Source organism: Somniosus microcephalus, chromosome 32 (genome assembly GCF_052327205.1).
Source record: "Somniosus microcephalus isolate GS21.2 chromosome 32, FLI_Smic_1.0, whole genome shotgun sequence".
NCBI lineage: Eukaryota > Metazoa > Chordata > Chondrichthyes > Squaliformes > Somniosidae > Somniosus > Somniosus microcephalus.
Genome location: NC_141018.1, coordinates 36,403,628 through 36,424,607, shown reverse-complemented (window position 1 = coordinate 36,424,607; position 20,980 = coordinate 36,403,628). Strand labels below are relative to the sequence as shown.

Here is a 20,980-nt window from a genome sequence, read left to right as displayed (position 1 = left end):
AATGGCCTTTCTTCCCGCAGCCCGAGCAGGTAGCTGTCTTAGCTGGGCAGTGCGCTCTGGGATGTTTTAACTGGCCACAGAAATAGCATTTTTGGGCCTGGTTACTGGGCATCGAAGCAGTTCTTACCGGAGGCTGCTGTCTCGGTTGGGTCGCTGCAGCGGTTGGTGCCGGGGGCGGCGGTCCCGTGTCCCACGGTTTCGATTGCCATGTCTCGGCGCCGTTACGGGGGTATGCCTCGAGGTTTCGGTGGGCCTCCTCTAACGAGAGCGCAAGGGCAATGGCCGTCTTCAGGTCGGGTTCCTTGCTTTCTAGCAGTCTCTGCCGGGTGTGGTCTGACTGGAGGCCCCTGACGAAGGCATCACAGGCGAGTCCCTGCGCGTGCTCCACAGCCGTTACCGCTTTACAATCGCAGTCTCTGCAGAGTGCCAGTAGCGCCCGTGCAAATGCCCCTACCGATTCTCCCGGTTGCTGCCTGCGGGATCCCAAGAGGTGTCGGGCGTAAATTGTGTTCACTGGGCGCGTATATTGCCCTTTTAGTAGCTCGAGGGCCGCCACGTACGTATTAGAGTCCCGGATTAGCATATATACTTGATGGCTCACCTGGGCGGTCAAAATTTTCAGTTTGTGATCCTCCTCTGTAACCTGTGAGATTGCGAGGAAGGATTCAAAGCAGCTCAGCCAGTGTTCAAACTTGGCTGATGCACCCACATCTTGAGGGTCGAGGTCCAGGCGTGGTGGTCTGAGGGCTCTCAGCAATGTCTGCTGTATCCGTTGCTGTTGTTGCTCCTCAGGTGTCGCCATTTAACTTTTAGCTAATAAAATTGATACGCTTATCAATTACTTCATAAAAGGTGATGAGTCGAAGAAGAGACGATGAGTCGAAAGAAGAGATGAATAAGGCTTTTATTAGCTAAGAAGAGACCATGCTTCTTCGTGAGTGACTGAACAAGTCTGAACGAAACCCACACAGTGGTGGGTGGAGTCAGCTGAGGCATGCCTCCATACACAGCGCCACCCAGAGGTGGCAATATACAATACAGTGGTTTACCACACCTCCCTATCTCTGTAAACTCCTCCAGCCTCTACAACCCTCCCTATCTCTGTAACCTCCTCCAGCCCCACAACCCTCCCTATCTCTGTAATCTCCTCCAGCCCTACACCCCTCCCTATCTCTGTAACCTCCTCCAGCCCCACAACCCTCCCTATCTCTGTAACCTCCTCCAGCCCCTACAACCCTCCCTATCTCTGTAACCTCCTCCAGCCCCTACAACCCTCCCTATCTCTGTAACCTCCTCCAGTCCCTACACCCCTCCCTATCTCTGTAGCCTCCTCCAGCCCTACAACCCTCCCTATCTCTGTAACCTCCTCCAGCCCCACAACACTCCCTATCTCTGTAACCTCCTCCAGCCTCTACACCCCTCCCTATCTCTGTAACCTCCTCCAGCCTCTACAACCCTCCCTATCTATGTAACCTCCTCCAGCCTCTACAACCCTCCCTAGGTCTGTAACCTCCTCCAGCACCTACAACCCTCCCTATCTCTGTAACCTCCTCCAGCCTCCACAACCCTCCCTATCTCTGTAACCTCCTCCAGCCCCCTACAACCCTCCCTATCTATGTAACCTCCTCCAGCCTCTACAACCCTCCCTATCTCTGTAACCTCCTCCAGCCCTACAACCCTCCCTATCTCTGTAACCTCCTCCAGCCCCTACAACCCTCCCTATCTCTGTAACCTCCTCCAGCCCCTACAACCCTCCCTATCTCTGTAACCTCCTCCAGCCCTACAACCCTCCCTATCTCTGTAACCTCCTCCAGCCCCTACAACCCTCCCTATCTCTGTAACCTCCTCCAGTCCCTACAACCCTCCCTATCTTTGTAACCTCCTCCAGCCCCTACAACCCTCCCTATCTCTGTAACCTCCTCCAGCCCTACAACCCTCCCTATCTCTGTAACCTCCTCCAGCCCTACAACCCTCCCTATCTCTGTAACCTCCTCCAGTCCCTACACCCCTCCCTATCTCTGTAACCTCCTCCAGCCCTACAACCCTCCCTATCTCTGTAACCTCCTCCAGCCCCTACAACCCTCCCTATCTCTGTAACCCCCTCCAGCCCTACACCCCTCCCTATCTCTGTAACCTCCTCCAGCCCCTACAACCCTCCCTATCTCTGTAACCTCCTCCAGCCCTACAACCCTCCCTATCTCTGTAACCTCCTCCAGCCCCTACAACCCTCCCTATCTCTGTAACCTCCTCCAGCTCCTACAACCCTCCCTATCTCTGTAACCTCCTCCAGTCCCTACAACCCTCCCTATCTCTGTAACCTCCTCCAGTCCCTACAACCCTCCCTATCTCTGTAACCTCCTCCAGCCCTACAACCCTCCCTATCTCTGTAACCTCCTCCAGCCCTACAACCCTCCCTATCTCTGTAATCTCCTCCAGCCCTACAACCCTCCAAGATCTCTGCGCTCCTCTAATTCTGGCCTCTTGAGCATCCCTGATTTGGATTCGCTCCACCATTAACGGCCGTGCCTTCATCTGTCTGGGCCCTAAGTTGTGGAATTCCCTCCCGAAATCTCTCCGCCTCTCTCTCCTCCTTTAAGACGCTCCTTAAAACCGACCTCTTTGGCCAAGCTTTTGGTCACCGGCCCTAATATCTCATTATGTGGCTCGGTGTCAGACTTTGATAATCGCTCCTGTAAAGCTCCTTGGGACATTTTATTACATTAAAGGCACTGTATAAATGGAAGTTGTTTTTCTAAATGTCCAACGGTTACTCTGCACTCCTTGCACAGCGTCCAGTCCTGGGCCCCGCACCTGAGGAAGGATATATCGGCCTTGGAGCAGGGGCAGCGCAGATTCACCAGACTGACACCGGGGCTAAAAGGGTTAAAGTACGAGGACAGGCTGCCCAGACTGGGCTTGTGTTCCTTCGAGTATAGAAGATATAGGGGTGATCTGATCGAGGTGTTTAAGATGAATAAAGGATTCGATAGGGTAGAGATTAACCATTTCCTCTGGTGGGGGGAGTCCAGAACAAGGGGGAAGAACCTTAAAATTAGAGCCAGGGCTGATGTCAGGAAGCACGTCTTCAAACAAAGGCAGTGGAAATCTGGAACTCTCTCCCACAAAGTTGAGGTTGTTGGAGATGGTGGAGGTGGCGGGTTTGGGAAGTGCTGTCGAAGAAGCTTTGGCGAGTTGCTGCAGTGCATCGTAAATAGTAAACACACAGTCTGCACTGAGTCAGGCCGATTCACTGGGTCCTGTGAGGCGATCTTATCGAAACATATAAGATTGTGAGGGGGTTTGATCGGGTGGATGCGGGGAGGATGTTTCCACTGATGGGTGAGACTAGAACTAGGGGGCATAATCTAAGAATAAGGGGCTGCGCTTTCAAAACTGAGATGAGGAGAAACTTCTTCACTCAGAGGGTAGTGAATCTATGGAATTTGCTACCTCAGAGAGCTGTGGAAGCTGCAACATTAAATAAATTTAAAACGGAGATAGACAGTTTCCTAGTTGATAAGGGAATTAGGGGTTACGGGGAGAGGGCAGGGAAGTGGACGTGAGTCTAGGTTCGGATCAGCCATGATCCTATTGAATGGCGGAGCAGGCCTGAGGGGCCGTATGGCCTACTCCTGCTCCTACTTCTTATGTTCTTATGTAAGAGGGAAGAATGAGGCAGCGTTCCCAACTCCCAGTGACCCCCGGCTCGAGGTGAATGAGTCTGGGTGTCGGGGGGCAAAGCAGGACAGGGGTGACCCCAAGTTGCAAATGACTGGCCAGCACTTGGGATTGGTGTCACGGTGGGATCGTGACCCACACCCTTCCCCATCCGTACTTGGAGTGCGTGATTGTAACATGTACCCCCAGTGCCAGCGCTCAGTGGGGAAGAGCGGCGGGGTACAGGGGAATAACCAGTGCCCGTGGAACCCGGACCCCAGCGAGGCTCAGCTCCTTCAGCTGAGGAAGGGGGTGGAGAGACTGGAATGAGAGTCAGACTTTAACCTGAGCATCAGTGTCGTGCTGCCTCGCTCCGTGTTTCACAGATACTTCAGTGGAGCGCACTTGGCGCTGGTGAACCTTTGCCTCTCCTGTTGAACCCCCCACAGCCTTACAGAATGGAAACTACAGCTACATCCTCAACGGGAACTGGGCCATTAACTGGCCGGGGACGTACACTGCAGCCGGGACCAAAGTCCATTACAGACGCTCAGCGGATCACGGAGAGAGTTTGGAGGTGATGGGACCCACCAAAGAGGATCTGCACCTGATGGTAAAATTAATAATCGTGAACAAACTTTGCACAAAATGTTTTGTATATGGTAAACTCTGCAGCCTCGCTCCATCTCCAACACTAACTCATTCTCTCCCAGGACCTCAAACCTGTGGAGCTCCTCACCTCCCTTGCTCTTCCCTCCCTCCCACAGCCTAATGCATCTTAAAATCCAGGTTTGGCGTCACCGAACTGCCCCATTTCCCCCTAAAGTTGTTCTTGGTGTGTCTCCCGTGCTGACAGTTGAATATTTGGCTGTAAACTATCCCCATGATTGGAATGAAAATATCTTGCAACAGATGTGTTCAGTTGAGTGAAAGGTCCAGCCTTAAACCGATGTAAGAGGTAATCGAGGACTGGTGCCAAGGTTCGAGGTATTCTTTTGAAATATTTATACTGATGCGGTTTAAATTAAACCATCTGTCTGTTGTGTTATGAACAGATGGAGTGGGTAAGCTCGCGCCAGTTTCTCTTCCAGTTTTCTGCCCTGAAGGTGTCAACTCTCCAAGGGCACCAACCACCCCATGTACCTCACCCGTCCTTCATCTGTGAGCTTGGGCACAGTGGGGTGGGCTCACGGGGAAAGGATGAGCTCCGGTCCTGTCCTCACCCACAGTCTGGCCATGTTTCCATCAGGGAGTCAGTGGAACCGCAGAGTCTTACAGCACAGAAGGAGGCCATTCGGCCCATCATGCCTGTGCCGGCTCTTTGAACGAGCTCTCCAATTAGTCCCACTCCCCTTGCTCTTTTCCCAGAGCCCTGAAAAATTTTCCCCTTCAAGTATTTATCCAATTCCCTTTTGAAAGTTACTATTGAATCTGCTCCCACCGCCCTTTCAGGCAGCGCGTTCCAGATCACAACAACTCGCTGCGTAAAAAAAATCTCCTCATCTCCCCGCTGGGTCTTTTGCCAATTACCTTAAATCTGTGTCCTCTGGTTACCGGCCCTCCCGCCAGTGGCACTATTTTGAAGAAGAGCAGTCACTGAGGGAGTGCTGCACTGTCGGAGGTGCCATATTTCAGACGGGACGTTAAACCGAGGCCCCCGTCTGCTCTCTCAGGTGGGTGTAAAAGATCCCATGGCATTATTTTGAAGAAGTAGGGGAGTTCTCCCCGGTGTCCTGGGGCCAATATTTATCCCTCAATCAACATCACTGACACAGATTATCTGGTCATTGTCACATTGCGGTTTGTGGGAGCTTGCTGTGCACAAATTGGCTGCCGTGTTTCCCACATTACAACAGTGACTCCACTTCAAAAAGTACTTCATTGGCTGTGAAGGGCTTTGGGACATCCTGAGGTCGTGGAAGGTGCTGGAGAAATGCAAGTCTGTCTTTTTTTAAACCTTTCCGCAGGTCCTATTTATGGAGCAAAACTCTGAGATTGATTATGAATATTGGCTTCCTAACGATCAATATCGGCGTTACCACGGAGACCGGAGTGCGCTGCGAGAGGCCCATCACGTAGTGATTGACGGCTCTCGCTCATTCACACACGCACCGAGGATACAGGCCTCCGCCGTCCCCGTGACAGCTACTCCTGCGTCAGGTGGGTTCCTGCGCCACCGGAGAGTGGCCAACTCCTGGAGGTTACATCACATGACCTACCGCCTCGAGCCACCCCACCCCCACTCTCCCGCCATTGGTCGCCCAACGTATCCATCCTCACACTGCCCCGCCCCCCACTCTCCCGCCATTGGTCGCCCAACATGTCCATCCTCACACTGCCCCGCCCCCACTCTCCCGCCATTGGTCGCCCAACGTGTCCATCCTCACACTGCCCCGCCCCCACTCTCCCGCCATTGGTCGCCCAACGTATCCATCCTCACACTGCCCCGCCCCCCACTCTCCCGCCATTGGTCGCCCAACATGTCCATCCTCACACTGCCCCGCCCCCACTCTCCCGCCATTGGTCGCCCAGCATGTCCATCCTCACACTGCCCCGCCCCCACTCTCCCGCCATTGGTCGCCCAACGTGTCCATCCTCACTGCCCCGCCCCCACTCTCCCGCCATTGGTCGCCCAGCGTGTCCATTCTCACACTGCCCCGCCCCCACTCTCCCGCCATTGGTCGCCCAACGTATCCATCCTCACACTGCCCCGCCCCCACTCTCCCGCCATTGGTCGCCCAACGTGTCCATCCTCACACTGCCCCGCCCCCATTCTCCCGCCATTGGTCGCCCAACATGTCCCTCTTCACACTGCCCCGCCCCCACTCTCCCGCCATTGGTCGCCCAACATGTCCATCTTCACACTGCCCCGCCCCCACTCTCTCGCCATTGGTCGCCAAACATGTCCATCTTCACACTGCCCCGCCCCCACTCTCTCGCCATTGGTCGCCCAGCGTGTCCATCCTCACACTGCCCCGCCCCCACTCTCCCGCCATTGGTCCATCCTCCAGGTGCACCTCCTTCCCATGGCCAATCGGAAAGGGAAGCGACTCTTTGTTACCCGATTGGATTACCCTTGACTGTTGGTAAAAGAGCCTTTCTTGCCCCATTGCCGAAATGTTTGCGACTAATAAATGAAAATAAGATGCAAAGAACACAACTATTTGCCATGATTCTGCCCCCGGTTATTGCTGCCGGCCGTGTCCTGGGGATTAATCTTCAATTCCTGGAGGCCCCGGGGCAATCCCGGAGGGTTGGGAACCCCCAACTGCACCGGGTAACAGCAGCTGGGCACGTTCCCTTCCACCGTTGCCTTGTATAACAGCAAAAATAATTTTTAGAAATCGATTGGTGGAACATTAAGGCCAACAAAACTTTCCAGAAATAACAACAGAAAACGCTGGAGAAACTCAGCAGGCCAGGCAGCATCGGTGGAGAGAGAAACAGAGTTAACGTTTCAGGTCGAAGACCCTTCGTCAGAACTGAGAAAAAAGCTGGAAATGGAAAGCAAGTTTAGGGGCTGGGAAGAGGGGGAGGGGATGAAAGAACAGAAGGGAAGGTCAGTGATAGGATAGAAAGCAGGAGAGATTGAGAGACATTGAGACATATTAAGAGATACTCAAGGCGAGAGGAGGTGGTAATGGGACAGGTTAAGGAACAAGGGATGGCTCTTTCCAAAACTTTTCAGAAATCTGCACCGGTGTTTTCACCACAAGCCATTCCAATACTTCATTGGCTGTAAAGCGCTTTGGGCCATCCGGAGGTCAGGAAAGGCGCTATAGAAATGCACGTCTTTCTTTCTTTCTTTCTTATTTGCTGTTTTTTCTTGATTCTTAGCCCGCAGGCCCCCTGCTCACACCCACTCGAACACAGCTTCACACAGACAAGGATGGTCACAGAGAAACCACCTGCCGCCACCGCCCAGACCAGGTCGGTACATCTCCCGGGCCTGACACTTGGGAACTGAACTAAACTTGCGCAATTGTCAAATGAATTTCAATTTGGATCAGCGCGAGACGCAGCGTTTTGGTAGCAGGAATAAGGGGGCCACGTACTCCTGGGAAAATGTGCGTCTAAATGGTGTAAAGGAGCAAAGGGATCGAGGGGCGCACAGATTCACAAATCGCTAAACGTAGCGATGCAGGTTAACAAAATCATTCAAACGTAAACCAAGCACTGGGGTTGATTTCTAGAGAAATAGGGGGAGAAATTCAGTATCGCCCCATTTGGGGCGCAATTATCAGCCGGGCGCAAAGTTTAGTGCCTGGCGCTAATTATCACCTCCGATTGCAAACTTGGCTTTTATCGCACCTGTAGGCGATTGGAGCACTAAATCAGGCGCTTCACACCTGTCTTAAGGCGCTAACGCTGAGGAGCGAGGCGCTAACTCAGAGCGCCGGCGAAGCTCATGTGATGTCAGTCAGCAATGGAACACAGACACACTGGCGCCGGCCAGTTCTTAAAGGGGAGGGTCGATCTTGCTCTCCATCCACACCCTGCTCATTGCAGCCTTGAATCTCGGCCTGGAGAGACCTGTGCATCAAATCTGCTGGAAAGAACAATGGAGAGGCCCAGGGAAAGAGCTCAGAGTGCAGCCCCCACAGTCTCTTCTAAATCGATGCAAGGAAGGGCAAATCAAAATGAACCTGCAAAGTGCTGCTCAGTACCCAAAACTCCTTCACACAGCGTTGAATCTCTCCAGAAGTCTCTCTCTCTCTCTCTCTCAGAATGCGTGGTGCAAAAATGTCACCGACAAAAAAAGGCAGGAAGCGGTGGCCTTTAAATAGTGCTCCCCCAGTCCCTTTCTGACAGCAAAACGCTCCCCTCAACCTGTCGTTGCTAGCGGCAGGCGGTAAGGCAGGGGGCGCCACTCAATATCCGGTCCGGGGCGCTACCGGGGCGTTGCGCGCTTGACCGACGACACGATCTGCAGGTGCAGGAGATCGTGGCGGAAGTGTTTAGCGCCGCCACAAAATGTCTAGTCAATTTCGCGAGCGGCGCAAACATCGCCGCGCCCGGGCGCTAGTTGCTTTGCGCCCCATTAGCGCCCTCTTAAGGCGCTAACGGGAGGCGCAAACAACTGAATTTTTCCACCAATGAGTTGAAAAGCAGAGAATTTATGTTTAATCCAGACACACACACTGACACACACACTGAGACACACACACTGACACACACACTGACACACACACACTGACACACACACTGACACACACACACTGACACACACACTGACACACACACACTGACACACACACTGACACACACACACTGACACACACACTGACACACACACACTGACACACACACTGACACACACACTGACACACACACACTGACACACACACTGACACACACACACTGACACACACACTGACACACACACTGACACACACACGTTGACACACACACTGACGCACACACACTGACACACACACTGACACACACACACTGACACACACACTGACACACACACACTGACACACACACACTGACACACACACTGACACACACACTGACACACACACGGACACACACACGGACACACACACTGACACACACACTGACACACACACTGACACACACACTCACTCACACACACACTCACTGACACACACACACTGACACACACACACACTGACACACACACACTGACACACACACACTGACACACACACACTGACACACACACTGACACACACACACTGACACACACACTGACACACACACTGACACACACACACTGACACACACACTGACACACACACACTGACACACACACTGACACACACACTGACACACACACACTGACACACACTGTCACACACACTGACACACACTGACACACACACACTGACACACACACACTGACACACACACACTGACACACACACTGACACACACACTGACACACACACACTGACACACACACTGACACACACACACTGACACACACACTGACACACACACTGACACACACACGTTGACACACACACTGACGCACACACACTGACACACACACTGACACACACACACTGACACACACACTGACACACACACACTGACACACACACACTGACACACACACTGACACACACACTGACACACACACGGACACACACACGGACACACACACTGACACACACACTGACACACACACTGACACACACACTCACTCACACACACACTCACTGACACACACACACTGACACACACACACACTGACACACACACACTGACACACACACACTGACACACACACACTGACACACACACTCACTCACACACACACTCACTGACACACACACACTGACACACACACTGACACACACACACTGACACACACACTGACACACACACTGACACACACACACTGACACACACTGTCACACACACTGACACACACTGACACACACACACTGACACACACACACTGACACACACACACTGACACACACACTGACACACACACTGACACACACACACTGACACACACACTGACACACACACACTGACACACACACACTGACACACACTGACACACACACACTGACACACACACTGACACACACACTGACACACACACTCACTCACACACACTCACTGACACACACACACTGACACACACACTGACACACACACACTGACACACACACACTGACACACACACACTGACACACACACTGACACACACACACTGACACACACACACTGACACACACACTGACACACACACACTGACACACACACACTGACACACACACTCACTCACACACACTGACACACACACTGACACACACACACTGACACACACACACTGACACACACACACTGACACACACTGACACACACACTGACACACACACACTGACACACACACTGACACACACACTGACACACACACGCTGACACACACACGCTGACACACACACTGACGCACACACACTGACACACACACTGACACACACACTGACACACACACTGACACACACACACTGACACACACACACTGACACACACACTGACACACACTGACACACACACTGACACACACACTGACACACACACTGACACACGCACATGGACACACACACTGACACACACACTCACTCACACACACACTCACTGACACACACACACTGACACACACACACTGACACACACACTGACACACACTGACACACACACACTGACACACACACTGACACACACACACTGACACACACACTGACACACACACTCACTCACACACACTGACACACACACTGACACACACACTGACACACACACACTGACACACACACACTGACACACACACACTGACAAACACACTGACACACACACACTGACACACGCACTGACACACACACACTGACACACACTGACACACACACTGACACACACACTCACTCACACACACTCACTGACACACACTCACTGACACACACACACTGACACACACACTGACACACACACACTGACACACACACACTGACACACACACACTGACACACACACACTGACACACACACACTGACACACACACTGACACACACACTGACACATACTGACACACACACTGACACACACACACTGACACACACACACTGACACACACACTGACACACACACACTGACACACACACACTGACACACACACTGACACACACACTGACACACACACTCACTCACACACACTGACACACACACACTGACACACACACACTGACACACACTGACACACACACACTGACACACACACACACTGACACACACACTGACACACACACACTGACACACACACTGACACACACACACTGACACACACACACTGACACACACACTGACACACACACACTGACACACACACTGACACACACACACTGACACACACACACTGACACACACACACACTGACACACACACACTGACACACACACACTGACACACACACACTGACACACACACTCACTCACACACTCACTGACACACACTGACACACACACTGACACACACACTGACAGACACACTGACACACACTGACACACACACTGACACACACACTGACACACACACTGACACACACACTGACATACACACACTGACACACACACTGACACACACACTGACAGACACACTGACACACACACTGACATACACACACTGACACACACACTGACACACACACTGACACACACACACACTGACACACACACACACTGACACACACACTGAAACACACACACTGACACACACACTGACACACACACTGACACACACACACACACTGACACACACACTGACACACACACTGACACACACACACTGACACACATATTGACACACACACTGACACACACTGACACACACACTGACACACACTGACACACACACACTGACACACACACACTGACACACACACACTGACACACACACACTGACACACACTGACACACACACTGACACACACTGACACACACACTGACACACACACTCACACACACACTCACACACACACTGACACACACACACTGACACACACTGACACACACACTGACACACACTGACACACACTGACACACACACTGACACACACACTCACACACACACTGACACACACACACTGACACACACACACTGACACACACACACTGACACACACACACTGACACACACACACTGACACACACTGACACACACACTGACACACACTGACACACACACTGACACACACACTCACACACACACTCACACACACACTGACACACACACTGACACACACTGACACACACACTGACACACACACACTGACACACACACTGACGCACACTGACACACACACTGACACACACACTGACACACACACACTGACACACACACTGACACACACACACTGACACACACACTGACACACACACACTGACACACACACACTGACACACACACTGACACACACACACTGACACGCACACACTGACACACACACACTGACACACACACTGACACACACACACTGACACACACACACTGGCACACACACTGACACACACACTGACACACACACACTGACACACACACACACTGACACACACACACTGACACACACACTGACACACACACACTGACACACACACTGACACACACACACTGACACACACACTGACACACACACACTGACACACACACACTGACACACACACTGACACACACACACTGACACACACACTGACACACACACTGACACACACAATGACACACACACTGACACACACAATGACACACACACTGACACACACACTGACATACACACACTGACACACACACTGACACACACACACTGACACACACACTGACACACACACTGACACACACACACTGACACACACACTGACACACGCACACTGACACACACACTGACACACACACTGACACACACAATGACACACACACTGACACACACACTGACACACACTGACACACACACACTGACACACACACACTGACACACACACTGACACACACACACTGACACACACACTGACACACACACACTGACACACACACTCACTCACACACACTCACTGACACACACACACTGACACACACACACTGACACACACACTGACACACACACTGACACACACACACTGACACACACACACTGACACACACACACTGACACACACACTGACACACACACTGACACACACACACTGACACACACACACTGACACACACTGACACACACACTGACACACACACACTGACACACACACTGACACACACACTGACACACACACGCTGACACACACACGCTGACACACACACTGACGCACACACACTGACACACACACTGACACACACACTGACACACACACACTGACACACACACTGACACACACACACTGACACACACACACTGACACACACAGACACACACTGACACACACACTGACACACACACTGACACACGCACATGGACACACACACTGACACACACACTCACTCACACACACACTCACTGACACACACACACTGACACACACACACTGACACACACACACTGACACACACACACTGACACACACACTGACACACACACTGACACACACACACTGACACACACACTGACACACACACTGACACACACACTGACACACACACACTGACACACACACTGACACACACACACTGACACACACACTGACACACACACTGACACACACACACTGACACACACACTGACACACACACACTGACACACACACTGACACACACACTGACACACACACGTTGACACACACACTGACGCACACACACTGACACACACACTGACACACACACACTGACACACACACTGACACACACACACTGACACACACACTGACACACACACACTGACACACACACACTGACACACACACTGACACACACACTGACACACACACGGACACACACACGGACACACACACTGACACACACTGACACACACACTGACACACACACTCACTCACACACACACTCACTGACACACACACACTGACACACACACACACTGACACACACACACTGACACACACACACTGACACACACACTGACACACACACACTGACACACACACTGACACACACACACTGACACACACACTGACACACACACACTGACACACACACTGACACACACACACTGACACACACACTGACACACACACACTGACACACACTGTCACACACACTGACACACACTGACACACACACACTGACACACACACACTGACACACACACACTGACACACACACTGACACACACACTGACACACACACACTGACACACACACTGACACACACACACTGACACACACACACTGACACACACTGACACACACACACTGACACACACACTGACACACACACTGACACACACACTCACTCACACACACTCACTGACACACACACACTGACACACACACTGACACACACACACTGACACACACACACTGACACACACACACTGACACACACACTGACACACACACACTGACACACACACACTGACACACACACTGACACACACACACTGACACACACACACTGACACACACACTCACTCACACACACTGACACACACACTGACACACACACACTGACACACACACACTGACACACACTGACACACACACTGACACACACACACTGACACACACACTGACACACACACTGACACACACACGCTGACACACACACGCTGACACACACACTGACGCACACACACTGACACACACACTGACACACACACTGACACACACACTGACACACACACACTGACACACACACACTGACACACACACTGACACACACACTGACACACACACTGACACACACACTGACACACGCACATGGACACACACACTGACACACACACTCACTCACACACACACTCACTGACACACACACACTGACACACACACACTGACACACACACTGACACACACTGACACACACACACTGACACACACACTGACACACACACTGACACACACACTGACACACACACTCACTCACACACACTGACACACACACTGACACACACACTGACACACACACACTGACACACACACACTGACACACACACACTGACAAACACACTGACACACACACACTGACACACGCACTGACACACACACACTGACACACACTGACACACACACTGACACACACACTCACTCACACACACTCACTGACACACACTCACTGACACACACACACTGACACACACACTGACACACACACACTGACACACACACACTGACACACACACACTGACACACACACACTGACACACACACTGACACACACACTGACACACACACTGACACATACTGACACACACACTGACACACACACACTGACACACACACACTGACACACACACTGACACACACACACTGACACACACACACTGACACACACACTGACACACACACTGACACACACACTCACTCACACACACTGACACACACACACTGACACACACACACTGACACACACTGACACACACACACTGACACACACACACACTGACACACACACTGACACACACACACTGACACACACACTGACACACACACACTGACACACACACACTGACACACACACTGACACACACACACTGACACACACACTGACACACACACACTGACACACACACACTGACACACACACACACTGACACACACACACTGACACACACACACTGACACACACACACTGACACACACACTCACTCACACACTCACTGACACACACTGACACACACACTGACACACACACTGACAGACACACTGACAGACACACTGACACACACTGACACACACACTGACACACACACTGACACACACACTGACACACACACTGACATACACACACTGACACACACACTGACACACACACTGACAGACACACTGACACACACACTGACATACACACACTGACACACACACTGACACACACACACACTGACACACACACTGAAACACACACACTGACACACACACTGACACACACACTGACACACACACACACACTGACACACACACTGACACACACACTGACACACACACACTGACACACATATTGACACACACACTGACACACACTGACACACACACTGACACACACTGACACACACACACTGACACACACACTGACACACACACACTGACACACACACTGACACACTGACACACACACTGACACACACACTGACACACACACTGACACACACACACTGACACACACACACTGACACACACACACTGACACACACTGACACACACACTGACACACACTGACACACACACTGACACACACACTCACACACACACTCACACACACACTGACACACACACACTGACACACACTGACACACACACTGACACACACTGACACACACACTGACACACACACTCACACACACACTGACACACACACACTGACACACACACACTGACACACACACACTGACACACACACACTGACACACACACACTGACACACACTGACACACACACTGACACACACTGACACACACACTGACACACACACTCACACACACACTCACACACACACTGACACACACACTGACACACACTGACACACACACTGACACACACACACTGACACACACACTGACACACACACTGACGCACACACTGACGCACACTGACACACACACTGACACACACACTGACACACACACACTGACACACACACTGACACACACACACTGACACACACACACTGACACACACACTGACACACACACACTGACACGCACACACTGACACACACACACTGACACACACACTGACACACACACACTGACACACACACACTGGCACACACACTGACACACACACTGACACACACACACTGACACACACACACACTGACACACACACACTGACACACACACTGACACACACACACTGACACACACACTGACACACACACACTGACACACACACACTGACACACACACACTGACACACACACTGACACACACACACTGACACACACACTGACACACACACACTGACACACACACTGACACACACACTGACACACACAATGACACACACACTGACATACACACACTGACACACACACTGACACACACACACTGACACACACACTGACACACACACTGACACACACACACTGACACACACACTGACACACGCACACTGACACACACACTGACACACACACTGACACACACAATGACACACACACTGACACACACACTGACACACACTGACACACACACACTGACACACACACACTGACACACACACTGACACACACACACTGACACACACACTGACACACACACACTGACACACACACTCACTCACACACACTCACTGACACACACACACTGACACACACACACTGACACACACACTGACACACACACTGACACACACACACTGACACACACACACTGACACACACACACTGACACACACACTGACACACACACTGACACACACACACTGACACACACACACTGACACACACACACTGACACACACTGACACACACACTGACACACACACACTGACACACACACTGACACACACACTGACACACACACGCTGACACACACACGCTGACACACACACTGACGCACACACACTGACACACACACTGACACACACACTGACACACACACACTGACACACACACTGACACACACACACTGACACACACACACTGACACACACAGACACACACTGACACACACACTGACACACACACTGACACACGCACATGGACACACACACTGACACACACACTCACTCACACACACACTCACTGACACACACACACTGACACACACACACTGACACACACACACTGACACACACACACTGACACACACACTGACACACACACTGACACACACACACTGACACACACACTGACACACACACTGACACACACACACTGACACACACACACTGACACACACACACTGACACACACACTGACACACACTGACACACACACTGACACACACACTGACACACACACTGACACACGCACATGGACACACACACTGACACACACACTCACTCACACACACACTCAGACACACACACACTGACACACACACACTGACACACACACACTGACACACACACACTGACACACACACACTGACACACACACTGACACACACACACTGACACACACACTGACACACACACTGACACACACACACTGACACACACACTGACACACACACTCACTCACACACACTGACACACACACTGACACACACACTGACACACACACACTGACACACACACACTGACACACACACACTGACACACACACTGACACACACACACTGACACACGCACTGACACACACACACTGACACACACTGACACACACACTGACACACACACTCACTCACACACACACACTGACACACACACACTGACACACACACACTGACACACACACTGACACACACACTGACACACACACACTGACACACACACTGACACACACACACTGACACACACACACTGACACACACACACACTGACACACACACACTGACACACACACACTGACACACACACACTGACACACACACTGACACACACACTCACTCACACACTCACTGACACACACTGACACACACACTGACACACACACTGACACACACACTGACAGACACACTGACACACACTGACACACACACTGACACACACACTGACACACACACTGACACACACACTGACATACACACACTGACACACACACTGACACACACACTGACAGACACACTGACACACACACTGACATACACACACTGACACACACACTGACACACACACTGACACACACACACACTGACACACACACTGACACACACTGAAACACACACACTGACACACACACTGACACACACACTGACACACACACACACACTGACACACACACTGACACACACACACTGACACACATATTGACACACACACTGACACACACACTGACACACACTGACACACACACACTGACACACACACTGACACACACACACTGACACACACACTGACACACACACACACACACTGACACACACACTGACACACACACTGACACACACACTGACACACACACACTGACACACACACACTGACACACACACACTGACACACACTGACACACACACTGACACACACTGACACACACACTGACACACACACTCACACACACACTGACACACACACTGACACACACACTGACACACACACTGACACACACACACTGACACACACACACTGACACACACACTGACACACACACTGACGCACACACTGACGCACACTGACACACACACTGACACACACACACTGACACACACACTGACACACACACTGACACACACACACTGACACACACACACTGACACACACACTGACACACACACACTGACACGCACACACTGACACACACACACTGACACACACACTGACACACACACACTGACACACACACACTGGCACACACACTGACACACACACTGACACACACACACTGACACACACACACACTGACACACACACACTGACACACACACTGACACACACACACTGACACACACACACTGACACACACACACTGACACACACACACTGACACACACACACTGACACACACACACTGACACACACACTGACACACACACTGACACACACACACTGACACACACACTGACACACACACTGACACACACAATGACACACACACTGACACACACACTGACACACACACTGACACACACACTGACACACACACACTGACACACACACTGACACACACACACTGACACACACACACTGACACACACACTGACACACACAATGACACACACACTGACACACACGCTGACGCACACACACTGACACACACACTGACACACACACACTGACACACACACTGACACACACACACTGACACACACACACTGACACACACACTGACACACACACTGACACACACACTCACTCACACACACACTCACTGACACACACACACTGACACACACACACACTGACACACACACACTGACACACACACACTGACACACACACTGACACACACACTGACACACACACTGACACACACACTGACACACACACACTGACACACACACACTGACACACACACACTGACACACACTGACACACACACTGACACACACACTGACACACACACACTGACACACACACACTGACACACACACTGACACACACACTGACACACACACTGACACACACACACTGACACACACACACTGACACACACACTGACACACACACACTGACACACACACTGACACACACACACTGACACACACACTGACACACACACTGACACACACACTCACTCACACACACTCACTCACACACACACACTGACACACACACACTGACACACACACTGACACACACACACTGACACACACACACTGACACACACACTGACACACACACTGACACACACACACTGACACACACACACTGACACACACACTCACTCACACACACTGACACACACACACTGACACACACACACTGACACACACACACTGACACACACTGACACACACACTGACACACACACACTGACACACACACTGACACACACACTGACACACACACGCTGACACACACACTGACGCACACACACTGACACACACACTGACACACACACTGACACACACACTGACACACACACA

General features: G+C 51.5%; 1 protein-coding gene across 1 annotated transcript in view; it reads left to right on the top strand.

Annotated features, from left to right (window-relative positions):
• Nucleotides 1–20,980, top strand: part of adamtsl5 (ADAMTS like 5) — a 45,327-nt gene that overhangs the window by 11,553 nt on the left and 12,794 nt on the right. The window contains exons 7-9 of the mRNA XM_085972006.1: nucleotides 4,107–4,270; nucleotides 5,625–5,817; nucleotides 7,495–7,587. Coding sequence (XP_085828132.1) covers nucleotides 4,107–4,270; nucleotides 5,625–5,817; nucleotides 7,495–7,587 — 450 coding nt within the window. The remainder of the gene's footprint in view (nucleotides 1–4,106; nucleotides 4,271–5,624; nucleotides 5,818–7,494; nucleotides 7,588–20,980) is intronic.